The 12,850-nt window shown below is 50.7% G+C and overlaps 1 protein-coding gene and 2 non-coding genes across 3 annotated transcripts in view; all 3 read left to right on the plus strand.

Annotated features, from left to right (window-relative positions):
• CKAP5 (cytoskeleton associated protein 5) overlaps positions 1-12,850 on the plus strand; it is a 33,639-nt gene that overhangs the window by 17,245 nt on the left and 3,544 nt on the right. Inside the window, 18 exon segments of the mRNA XM_077286842.1 lie at positions 541-626; positions 759-848; positions 1,198-1,323; positions 1,441-1,590; positions 2,117-2,320; positions 2,996-3,131; positions 3,208-3,401; positions 3,500-3,669; positions 4,003-4,176; positions 5,349-5,469; positions 5,546-5,725; positions 5,807-5,994; positions 6,094-6,169; positions 6,378-6,566; positions 6,642-6,779; positions 6,890-6,973; positions 7,659-7,818; positions 7,891-8,045. Coding sequence (XP_077142957.1) covers positions 541-626; positions 759-848; positions 1,198-1,323; positions 1,441-1,590; positions 2,117-2,320; positions 2,996-3,131; positions 3,208-3,401; positions 3,500-3,669; positions 4,003-4,176; positions 5,349-5,469; positions 5,546-5,725; positions 5,807-5,994; positions 6,094-6,169; positions 6,378-6,566; positions 6,642-6,779; positions 6,890-6,973; positions 7,659-7,818; positions 7,891-8,045 — 2,621 coding nt within the window.
• Positions 967-1,073, plus strand: LOC143810848 (small nucleolar RNA SNORD67). Its single transcript, XR_013223227.1, has one exon. It is a non-coding gene; the product is annotated as a small nucleolar RNA SNORD67 (small nucleolar RNA).
• Positions 2,359-2,466, plus strand: LOC143810849 (small nucleolar RNA SNORD67). The gene has a single exon (XR_013223228.1). It is a non-coding gene; the product is annotated as a small nucleolar RNA SNORD67 (small nucleolar RNA).

The raw sequence follows: 12,850 nt of genomic DNA on the forward strand, positions 1-12,850 counted from the left end.
TCATCAGTGCACAGAAAGGTCACTAATATATCGGTGCACACAGGCCGCCATTGTTCTTGGCTGCTCTGGTCCCGTTACGGGGCGATGATCTGCCCAGAACAATCTTACTAGACAAATGAAAAGATGATTTCAGTCGACAAAGAAGCATCTTGCTCGTTTGGTTCTGGTGCTCGGCCGCCTGTTTACAGCGCAGGGTTATCGGGACCCAAGCATTCCCAGGGATGATCTCGATAATCTGCTCTGTAAATGCATGTTCCCATATAGAGTATATAGTATATACGTTCTGCTGACGTTCCCATAGGTCATCACTTACACGTTGCGCTCCCTTGGCCTCCACATTGCTGCACCTTACTGTATGAAAGCTGTGCAGACTGTGCTATTTCATACATGTCTCCCTGGTGGCTGGGCGCCCATTCTGACTGTCTCCTGTTTATACCTTCTGGGCCCATACGCCGGACAGTGAGCGCACAGGCGTAGCATGGCGGCAGTAATGTTGGTATTTCATGGCTGCTGTTGTCTTCACCAGTTTTCCTTCTTCAGCTATGTGCGATTCTGGACCTTCTGCTGCCGAGAGCAAGTCGGACTCCAAGAAGACGAAGCCTGGTGCCCCGGCCTCTAAAGCAAAAGTATGTGCCCCCTCTATTCACAACACGTTAGAGATCACATTATGGCAGGGATCGGTGATATGTCCAGGATTGCGTATGTCGTTGTTAAAGGCATCATCTTGCTGCTCTTTAAAGCCCGTCCTCTCTCTGTAGACCCCATCTCTGTCATCAGATGGTAATACCAGTATGACCCCAACGAAGGCCAATACCAGCATGTCCAAAGCCAAGCAGACTAAGCCGGCGGTAACAGCGGCAGCTCTGGGGATGATGGGTCTTGTTGCACGTGCGTGCACGCTCTCTTTGCACCCTTGGTGTGTGTGACGCACAGACTGCATACGTGTAGTGCACCGGGTGACGCTCCTTGGAGGATGATGAGTTGCACCCTGGGTGCTGTAGTGCCGAGCGCTGCATGCGCCTCAGACCATCGCTGGTGACACGACCACGTGCACAGGGGCCAGCTGACTCCATAACGCTCACTGCACTTTTTCCCTTTCTGTCTTGATGCACCAGAGATTAACCCATTAACGGATGTCACAATGTCCTCCCTGTGTGGCAGTGCGCGCCCTTTGATCCATTTTGTTCTTGTACCTAGGTTGTGCCTCCCAAAAAGGTGCCAAGCAAGCCATCGACAAAAGACGAGGAGGATAGGTCCGGTCCCATATACATAATCGTTCCCAATGGGAAGGAGCAGAGGGTGAAGGAGGAGAAGGGCCTGAAGGTGAGAGTCACGGGGGATGGCCGCCTGTTCTGGATCTGCTTTCCCTTCAGTACGGGGTTGTGCTGATTCTTCCCCCAAGTCTCGGCCATTGCTTTCTGTAATGGTCTTGTGTTCCAGGTCTTGAAGTGGAATTTCCCGGCCCCCCGTGATGAGTACATCGAGCAGCTGAAAACTCAGATGTCGGCTTGTCTGGCCAAGTGGCTGCAGGATGAGTTATTCCACGCTGACTTCCAGCGCCATATTAAGGCCATGGCTGTAATGACGGATGTGAGTGCGAGGCCCTAATTGTACATGCGGCTTATTACGGTGATTCGGCTCAGGGTCTCCTGCCCACAGCTTGCCGGGATATTGCCGAATTAATGTCCTATAGTTACATGCCAAAGACCCAAAGTCTAAGGGCTAAAACACACCGCCTTATAGTGGCAACATTCCCTCTATTACGTCTGCAATTCCCAGCCGCTGGTGGGTTTTCTGACGTGACGGATGGGAAAAGATGGCTACTGTGTGGTCTGTGGTTCGTTATTCGCGCATTGCCCTTCTCTGAGCACCGTGTAATGATGGCCGAGCGATGTCCTTATACCCTTCTATGGGGCATCTAGTGTCTGCCTTCATACAGTTAAGGTGGAGGCGCTTGTAGGACGTCCGGTGCTGGTCACCTCCACGTTGGAGGTGCAGGACACCTGCTGATCATGCATATGTCTCTAGGTACGTGGGCTTGTGTGGTCTTCTTGCCCCTATGTGGCTGGCGTCTCATGCCCGCTCTTAACACCTGATAATGTCTCTTTATTTTTAGCACCTGGAGTCTGAGAAGGAAGGAGTCATGAGCTGCCTGGACCTAGTTCTTAAATGGTTCACCTTGCGCTTCTTTGACACCAATACCAGCGTCCTCATGAAGGTGCTGGAGTACCTGAAGCTGCTGTTCTCCATGCTCAGCCAGGAGGAGTACCACCTCACAGAGCTGGAGGCCACGTCCTTCATACCCTACCTGCTGCTGAAGGTGAGCGCTGATCCCGGAGACTTCAGTGGGAGTCGCTGCTGGAGGATGATGAGTTGCACTAAGGGGTCCACAGTGCGGTGTATTGTGGTACCCCCCAGAATCTGTGTGGTGACACCACCATGTGCACAGGGGCCAGCTGACTCCCATCGCGCTCCCACCACAGGTCATGCCATCTTTGTGTATTGTGAGTCTTGGGGTACGGACCCCCAGAGACTTGCCTCGCTGCACATGATCTGTTCCATTGTTTGTCAATGTAGAAGCTGCCCCTGGGCTAAACTGCTCATGGCCACTGTCTGGGGAGGACGGTGGCAAGTGGTGACGCCAATGGGGGACAACCCTGTTATGGCTCTTATAAGAGCTCTGCTACCTGATGGGGAAGTGCCATCAATGTGAGGGGGTATGAAGATGAGGGAGTATGGTGAAGGGCTGACTTACGGACCTGGAGCAGTTCAGTAGAAATCGATGTGCCTGGGATCATAGAGGGCTCTCAAGATCCGGCCGGCCGCAGTTTGGCCTCTCACCGACGGCAGCCATTTCCACTCCTTTAGTAATCTGGTTTTGTTCTTGATCCAGACAGCTGGCGATCATCCATCGATCACTTCTCCTATAAATATTTATTAAGTTTGGTTTTTGGGATTGTGGTAACCATTCCTTTTCTTCTGGTCTTTTCCACAGGTCGGTGAGCCAAAAGATATTGTACGAAAGGACGTGCGTGCCATTCTAAACAAGATGTGCCAGGTGTACCCGGCTAGTAAGATGTTCAACTTCATAATGGAAGGCATCAAGTCTAAGAACTCCAAGCAGCGAGCTGGTGAGTCGGGCCGCGCCGTGGTGGGTCACACTGGAGAGTCCTCGGCTCCTTCATGAACCCTCTTGTCCATCCTCAGAGTGTCTGGAGGAGCTCGGCTGCCTGGTCGAATCCTACGGCATGAACGTCTGCCAGCCGACACCCGCCAAAGCTCTGAAGGAGATCGCTGTGCACATTGGGGATAGAGACACCACCGTGCGCAACGCTGCTCTGAACACCATCGTCACGGTGTACAACGTGCATGGAGAGCAAATCTTCAAACTCATAGGCAATGTAAGCACATCCCCCCCCCCCCACAGACTTAAGACCCCCGATTGTTTTTTATGTCCATTCATCATAACTGGTGGTATCCATCTTTCCTCCACCATCAGCTGTCTGAGAAAGACATGAGCATGCTGGAGGAAAGGATAAAACGTGCCGGTAAGAAGCAGACAGTGGCCGCCCCCGCCAAACAACCTGAGGAGAAACCGCAGCGCGTACAGAATGCCAATTCCAGTCTGCTGCGGAAAGCGCCCCCTGAAGACATGTCTTCCAAACTGAAGTAGGTTCTGCGCCCCCTGGCATTGCCGTGCATCTTGTCGTACTCCTGTGCCATGTCTGTAGCTAGAAAAGCACTAAATGTTCTGTTCTTCTGTCAATGCCTTTCCTTGGACAGAATCATGTACCGCACTTATCGGATGTAAGTATTGGCCTCCGGACGCATGCTTTCCCCCTCCTCGATGGGGGTTCGACCTGTCTGATTACTTGTAGACTTACTTCCATAGCGTATTCTCGTACAATATTAATGATGTCTGGTGCCTCTGCAGTCCGGACTCCTGTTTCATGAAAACCTCGCTTTCAGCTTGTATTAAAGTCGCTCTTGTTCTTCCTACAGTCAAGCCCGAAACATGGGAGGACACCCAGAGCCGGCTCACACCATTCCCCGAGAATTCCAGCTGGATTTGGATGAAATCGAGAATGACAACGGCACGGTTAGGTGCGAGATGCCGGCGCTGGTGCAGCACAAACTCGATGAGATCTTCGAGCCCGTCCTCATTCCAGAACCAAAGTAAGTGGCAGTGAAGGAGCGGAGCTTTGGCCGCCTTTTCTATTGGAGCTTTGTCTTTCACTCCAGCAGCAATTTTTGTGTCAAGTACCTGACTGATCCTCTGGGCCAAGTCCTGCACTCACGCATTTTTTTTTTTTTTTTTCTTTGTTATAAGAATCGAGGGGCTTCAATGCTGATTACTCTGTCGCCTCATTGGGGGACACAGGACCATGGGTGTTATGCTGCTGTCCACTAGGAGGCGACACTATGCATAATCTGAAAGATTAACCGTGGCTCCTCCTCTGCAGTATACACCCCTGGACGGCATCAGCCTTCTCCAGTTTTTGCTTAGTGTCGCATAGGAGGCACACCTAAGATTTTTTTACTCCGTTTTTTCCGACGGATTACAGATGAAGAAAAGTGGGTCTCCTGTGAGACTCCCGGCATGGCTCCTTCCTCGGCCCCCTATTACGGGGTGCCCGGTTGAAGTAGAGATGGCTATTCCCCATGCCGCTCCTTCCCCAGTCCCTCGGGTGCTGGTTCGAAGTCGAAACTCTCCCTCCTTCCCCAATTCCTTTTGGTTTCCGGGTTGAGGTCGAGGCGAGGATAAAGGCCCCTGAAGGTGACAACAGCACCCTCCCTAATCCCTATCTGGGGGCATTAGGTTGAGACACCTCAGGTAGGGCCTGTACAGGCAGCATTCTGCAGCTCCCAGCAATGGGCCAGCACACTGCGCCTGCATCCAGGGACCCCAGCGCAGCTGCGGGCTTCTGTCGGGGCCGGGGGGAGTGCAGGCTGGCATGGCACATACAGACACAGGGCTCCCTGCGCCCCTGTCTCTCTGCTGCAGCACCAGCTCTATACTGCTTCAGGGGGACCCCTCACAGGCCCCCCTTCGGCTTACAGCCCCACCGCTATCCTGCCTTTAAATCCGGGGGGGGGGGGGGGGGGAATCGAGGGGCTTCAATTCTGATTTTTGATCCTCTGAGCGCTGGTGTACAAGGAAACCCCCTTGATTACCCTATCAATATGGACCCATCCTAAGAATAAGGGCATGCTCTCCCCGCCTCGATATCTGCTGCTTTTTTTAATGACTCCTCTTAATGCCGACATTTATAGCAGCCACATCTCAGAGTTGATAGCTGAGGACGGGACCCCCGCTTTGCTCTGATTGTGGCCATTGTACCCTGCAGGATTCGGGCCGTGTCCCCGCACTTTGACGACATGCACAGTAACACCGCTTCTACCATCAACTTCGTGATCTCACAAGTGGCCAGCGGTGACATTAACACCAGTATACAAGCCCTGGCGCAGGTAACCGCGGCCGGACATCTCTCTTCTGACGGAGCAGAACTTTACGTTTTTGTCTGATTGCGATAAATGTTTTCAGATTGATGAAGTTCTGCGTCAGGAGGACAAGGCGGAAGCTATGTCGGGTCACATCGATCAGTTCTTGATCGCCACCTTCATGCAGCTGCGTCTGGTGTACAACACGCACATGGCGGACGAGCGGCTGGACAAGGAGGATATTGTCCGTCTGTACAGCTGCATCATCGGCAACATGATATCGGTATAGAATAGTGAGGGCCCTTTGTGGGATTTCTCATCAGTCGCAGCTCTGTGACGCATTTTGACTTTTATTTCTTTCTAGCTTTTTCAGATGGAAAGTCTGGCCCGGGAAGCGTCCACCGGAGTCCTGAAGGACTTGATGCATGGTCTCATCACCCTAATGCTCGACTCCAGGGTGGAGGATCTAGAAGAAGGGCAACAAGTGGTGCGTTCAGTCAACCTCCTGGTGGTGAAAGTGTTGGAGAAGTCGGACCAGACTAATATATTGAGGTAAGTCTTCAGGATTGATTTTATTTTGGTGGTTGCAACTTGTATTTGGGGGGGGGGGGAGACTTTCTGCAGACTTTAACCTTGTATCTGTCTTTGCAGCGCTCTTCTGGTGCTCCTTCAGGACAGTCTGCTTGCGACCGCCAGCTCGCCCAAGTTCTCGGAGCTCGTTATGAAGGTAACGTTCCTGAGTTCAGATTATTGAATTCTAAGGATTTCGCCAGAATATTTGGGGGGTTGTGCAGCCCCTCCCAATATGACCATTGCCAAGTGACGGTCTGATCTGGGGCTTTGCGTATCCAGCTGAAGAGGAAGGTGCAGGCTGTCTCAGATTCTCTAACTGATGTCGCGGAAGTCGTCATGTTCCTCCTTGGTTTTGCTTGCAGTGCTTATGGCGGATGATTCGACTTCTCCCCGAAGCCATCAATAATATAAATCTGGACAGAATTCTGCTGGACATCCATAACTTCATGAGGGTCCTGCCCAAAGAGAAGCTGAAGCAGCACAAGAGTGAGCTGCCCATGCGGACCCTGAAAACTCTGCTGCACACCCTGTGCAAGCTGAAGGGCCTGAAGGTAAGCGGATAATCCGGGACCCTGGCGAGGGCCGGTGTGGCCGCACGATGTCTGCAATGTCCGTCGTGTTTGCAGATCATGGATCACCTGAGCATGATCGAGAACAAGCACGAGTCTGAGCTGGAGGCCCATCTCCTGAGGGTAATGAAGCACTCCATGGAGGGCACCGGCTCAAAGTCCGACAAGGAGACTGAGAAGGGGGCGTCCCGCACGGTGAGTGGCGCTCTGCTATTATATGGCGGGGTGGGTGTCACAACTGTGTATGGACGAACGCGCTCTCCACCAGAGATTTGCAGACTTAGCGTCTGGTTTGTTTTCTCGAGGAGGAAAAAGTTTCAAAAGCGAATGTTAGCGACTTCCTGGCTGAGATCTTCAAAAAGATTGGATCCAAAGAGAACACAAAGGAGGTAAGAACGGTGTCAAGTAGTGGCAGATATCCTGTTTTAAGGGGTCGTCACATGGAGATGGTAGCGCCCCGTAACAGCGATGGGCACGATGTGGGCACACTTGCCCCCATTACAGTGAACAAATAGAGGGAAATAAAACCATTTTAAAGGCACAGACAAGGTGCAGCGCACACACCCCCTGAACATACATATAACTGCACCCCAGTAGTAGCAGGCGGTATATCATGCCATGACCATTCTAGGTGTAATGCCAATATATAATGATCACTATGAGATGTATAATCCCTACAAGAGAACTACGGTGAGTGTTATAGAAGGGAAATCTGACCGACAGATGCCCGAATAATAAGACACTGGGTCGTATAGCGGTCAGTAAATGCGGTTTAGGCCATGTGTTAATAAAGCGAGTAGTGTTATTGATCAGGGGTGCGCGTCTTGGATATAGATTGGTCTTTCTTTCCCCTTGATAGTGTTTCCCATACATAATGCTGCTCCCTTTAGTATTGTTATTGATCATGTGTGCGCTTCTTGTATATATTGGTCTTTCTCTCCTCTTGATACGTTGTTTCCCATACATGACGCTGCTCCCTTTAGTATTTTTGTTCACCATCTCGTGCGCCCCTCTTATAATTGTTGTTCCCCACTGATAAGTTATTTCCTTTCTTTATTCCATCCACCTCGTTAGGGTTTGGCGGAGCTGTACGAGTACAAGAAAAAGTATTCTGACGCCGACATTGAACCGTTCCTGAAGAATTCCTCCCAGTTCTTCCAGAGCTACGTGGAGCGCGGTCTCCGTCTGATTGAGATGGAGCGGGAAGGAAAGGCTCGCATTACCTCCTCCGCAGGTGAGGACCTGAGGCCGGTCTGCGGTCCCATGCGCTTACCGCTCTGATCTCACCGGCTGCCGTGTCTGACAGGTATCTCCCCGCACATGACGGAGATCAATGCTCCACCGGCTGTCACCACCGCCGCTCCCCTCACTACAAATTCTAATGGAGAGGAGGTCGGACCGTCCGTCTACCTGGAGAGGCTGAAAATACTGCGCCAGAGGTGTGGGCTCGACAACGCAAAGGTAAAGTGGGATATGTCCTGTACATCGGCGATGTCCACTGGTCTGAACGCTTGCACCATCGATCTGTATAGGTCGACGCTATATACATGCACATAGTGGCCGTTCTCAGTCCTGCAGCTCTTGCACCATCGCTCTTTATAGGTCGACGCTATATACATGCACATAGTGGCCGTTCTCAGTCCTGCAGCTCTTGCACCATCGGTCTAATATAGGCCGACGCTATATACATGCACATAGTGGCCGTTCTCAGTCCTGCAGCTCTTGCTCCATCAGTCTGTGTAGGCCGACGCTTTATACATGCACATAGTGGCCGTTCTCAGTCCTGCAGCTCTTGCACCATTGGTCTGTATAGGGCGACGCTATATACACTATGTTCCAAATTATTATGCAAATTATATTCTCGGATTTTCCTAAATGGTTGATCCAAATGACAGTCAGTCTAATAAGTCATCACCCTTTAGAGTATACATCGAATTTTATTGAAGAAACCTCCCAATAACAGTATAATCTCCAAAATGAATAAACTCAAAATGCACTGTTCCAAATTATTAGGCACAGTAGAATTTCTGAACATTTGATATGTTTTAAAGAACTGAAAAGTCTCATTTGTGGAATTTGCAGCATTAGGAGGTCACATTCACTGAACAAAAAAGCTATTTAACTCCAAAACATCCTAACAGGCCAAGTTGCATGTTAACATAGGAACCCTTGGATATCACCTTCACAATTCTTGCATCCATTAAACTTGTGAGTTTTTGGAGAGTTTCTGCTTGTATTTCTTTGCGTGAAGTCAGAATAGCCTCCCAGAGCTGCTGTTTTGGTGTGAACTGCCTCCCACCCTCATAGATCTTTTGCTTGATGATATTCCAAAGGTTCTCTATAGGGTTGAGGTCAGGGAAGGGTGGTGGCCACACCATGCGTTTACCTCCTTTTATGCCCATAGCATCCAATGACTCAGAGGTATTCTTTGCAGCATGAGATGGTGCATTGTCATGCATGAAGATGGTTTTGCTCCTGAAGGCACGTTTCTGCTTTTTATACCATGGAAGAAAGTTGTTAGTCAGAAACTCTCTAATATACTTTGCAGAGATCATTTTCACATTTTCAGGAACTTTAAAGGGCCCTACCAGCTGTTTCCCCATGATTCCGTCCCAAAACATGACCTCTCCACATCCTTGCTGACGTTGCAGCCTTGTTGGGACACGGTGGCCATCCACCAATCATCCACTACTCCATCCATCTGGACCATCCAGGGTTGCTCGACACTCATCAGTAAACAAGACTGTTTGAAAATTAGTTTTCATGTATGTCTGGGCCCACTACAACCGTTTCTGCTTGTGAACACTGTTTAGGGTTGGTAGAATAGTAGGTTTATGAACCAAAGCAAGCCTTTGAAGAATCCTACACCTTGAGGTTCGAGGGACTCCAGAGGCATCAGCGGCTTCAAATATCTGTTTGCTGGTTTGTAGTGGCTTTTTAGCAGCTGCTCTCTTTATCCGATGAACTTGCCTGGCAGAAACCTTCCTCATTATGCCTTTATCAGTACGAACACGACTGTGCTCAGATTCAGCCACAAATCTGTTTAACAGTATGATGATCACGCTTACATTTTCAAGAAATATCTTTTCCAGGACGTCCCTCCTGACAGCACCATGGAGTACGTCTCCCCTCCTCCTTGCTGGGACAGGAAACACACGAGAGTTTAAATATCCGGTGCCACCCCTCACTCCTCAGTGTTTTTCCTGTCCCTGCATGGAGGGACACACGAAGAGGAGCAGCATGCTTACCGAGCTCAGGGGGATCGTGCGGTCATCCAGAGCCTTCCCCCTGTCAAGTGGCTCAGAGTCGAAACTCCCCAGCGGGGAGTCCCTCTACCCCAAAGGCCCGGAGCGGGACTAAGCTCCGGGATTGAACCGCTCCTCCCGGTGGGAGGCTCTCGGTTCACAACGCGGCAGCGATCCCGGAAGGTCTCCAGGCTGCAGGAGTTGTTCGGGAGTCGCTACAGCCGGCCGGCACTTCCTGATCTAAGGAGCCGTCACTTCCGGTTTCGTCAGAGCCGGCAAAACGTCACTTCCGGTGGCTTTCTAAGAGCGGGGAATTCAAACACTCCACGGTGGAGAACGCTGAGCAGAGCGGTCGCTGGTGTGTAGCGTCCAGCTTCGGGCGGTGGTGCGTTGTATACCTCGAAATCGGATATGGAAGACCGAATTGAAGAGGAAGGGGTAAGTCTGCCTGTGGCAGTATACCCTTACATCACAAAATACCGCACACCTTCTAGCCTATTACTCCCTATCTTATGTTGTCTAGGATAAGGGAAACCCCGCTGCTCCCCCTGCTACGGCTAAAAAATCTGGGAAGGCCACGGCTAAGAGCATCAGATGTCCTGTATGCCATGTAAAGCTCCCAGATTCCCATCGCAAGACCCTCTGTACAGCCTGTACTTCTAAGGTCATGAAGGACGAGCAGTCGTCTCTGCTATCCGAGATGAGGTCCCTAATACGGGAAGAGGTTCAGGCCTCTATATCCAGCCTCTCACATTCACGCCCGGCCCGGCCTATAGTGGGTCGCAAACGTGCCAGACGGGAGGAACCCCAGGGGAAGCCAGAGTATTCTTCTGATGAAGGTTCCGAACTCAGGGATTCGCCATCAGAAGAGGAAGGAGAAATACCAGTAGGAAGCCAGGATCAGAACAGGAAGTATCTCTTCCAGTCTGAAGAAATGGACGAACTCGTACAGGCAGTACGAAATACGATGCAGATCGAGGACACTTACAAACCACAGTCCAGACAGGACTTGATGTTTGGGGGACTAGTGGCTCGGAATCAGACTGTATTTCCTATAAGTGATCATATCAAAGCTATGATCCTGGAGGAGTGGAAAGAGGCCGAGCGTCGATTGGTTCTGTCACGTGACTTTAAAGGCCGCTTGCCATTCGATCTCGAGGAAGTCAAGTTATGGGAGGAGGTCCCTAAAATTGACGTTCCTGTTGCTAAAGTCACCAAAAAAACTGCTATACCATTTGAAGACTCCTCCAGTCTTCGTGACCCTATGGATAGGAAGGCGGACATTCTCCTGAAAAGGGCCTGGGAGGCATCTGCAGCCCTGATCAGAACAAACATAGCAGCCACCTCGGTGGCCAGGTCTATGTATCTATGGATGGGGCAGTTGGAAGAGCAGTTAGCTAATAAGACCCCTAGATCAGATATTTTGCATTCTCTTCCTATCGTGAAGTCCGCTATGGCATTCCTTTCAGATATGACAGCAGAGTCAGTCAGATTTTCAGCTCGTAACAGCTCTCTATCTAATGCAGCTAGGCGGGCGGTATGGCTGAGATCCTGGTCTGGTGACAATGCATCGAAGTCCAAACTCTGTTCTATTCCATTTTCGGGACAGAGGGTGTTTGGACCGGCTCTGGACTCTATCCTTGAGTCAGCATCCGATAAAAAGAAAGGGTTTCCGGAGGATAAACCCAAACAACCCCTGCCTTTTCGGAGAAGTTTCTTCTCCAAGAAACAGTTTGATCCGAGAGGCCAAGGTCGGTCCAGCAGAGGATCCTACAGAGGCTCCCGTGGACAGGGTGGCAGAAACAAAGGCTTTTTTCTTTAGTCCATCCACTAGAAATAAGTCACAATGACGCCACCAGCATTGGGGGAAGACTGCGGGGGTTTGCAAAAAACTGGGCTCAGATTACTCAGCCAGTGGGTTCGCAGAACTGTGTCAGACAGATACAGCATAGAGCTTTACTCCCCTCCCCCAGAAAGGTACATCGCTCCTACTGTAGTCACGGCAGAGTCGGCCATACTAAAAGACTTACAGGTCATGCTCAGGACAGAGGTAATAATCCCGGTCCCTCAGTCAGAGAGAGGAAAAGGACACTACTCCTCCCTATTCACTATCACAAGGCCGTCGGGCGACACTCGCACCATAATAAATCTAAAGCCTTTGAATGCCTGGGTGAGATACAAACGGTTTCGAATGGAATCCATTCGATCAGCAGTTCAGCTCATAAATCAGGATGCGGTTATGTGTACTATCAACCTAAAGAGGGCCTACTATCAGGTCCCAGTACATCCCTCATCTCAGAATCTGCTGAGGTTTGCAGTAGCGCTGCCATCAGGGACCTTCCATTATCAGTTCCAGGGTCTCCCGTTTGGACTGGCTTCAGCTCCTCGTATTTTTACAAAGCTTGTATCAGAAATGGTGGCCTTCCTACGAAACCAAGGCGTTATAATAATTCCGTATCTGGACGACTTTCTTCTCATGGCAGATTCAGTAGATCTATTGGTGGCTCACAGAGCTCGAACAATCGCAGTAATGGAACATCTTGGATGGGTACTAAATTGGCAGAAGTCCGATTTACTACCAGAACGGAGGAAAACTTTCCTGGGTGTGTGTCTGGACTCCAGACTAAGAACGTCCTTTTTGCCAGATGTCAGGCGAGTGACAATTCAGACGCGGGTCAAGTATCTATTGGAACATCGAGTCACCGTAAGGATGGCAATGAAAGTTCTCGGTCTAATGACAGCTTGTATACCATGCGTCAGGTAGGCTCAGAGCCATTCAAGACACCTGCAGAGGCAGATCCTGTCAGTGTGGGATCGACGTCAGTCTTCCCTAGAGGCTCCACTAAGGTTGTCAAGCTTAGCACGGAAGTCTCTCCACTGGTGGACACATACAGGGAACATGAAGGTGGGAGTCCTATGAACCACCTCCCCCTACGTGGTCGTTACCACGGATGCCAGCGCATGGGGATGGGGAGCTCATCTACAGGGCAGAATCCTGCAAGGCAGGTGGCCAGCAAGCAT

The sequence above is a fragment of the Ranitomeya variabilis genome, chromosome 2 (assembly GCF_051348905.1).
Source record: "Ranitomeya variabilis isolate aRanVar5 chromosome 2, aRanVar5.hap1, whole genome shotgun sequence".
In the NCBI taxonomy this organism is placed as follows: Eukaryota; Metazoa; Chordata; class Amphibia; order Anura; family Dendrobatidae; genus Ranitomeya; species Ranitomeya variabilis.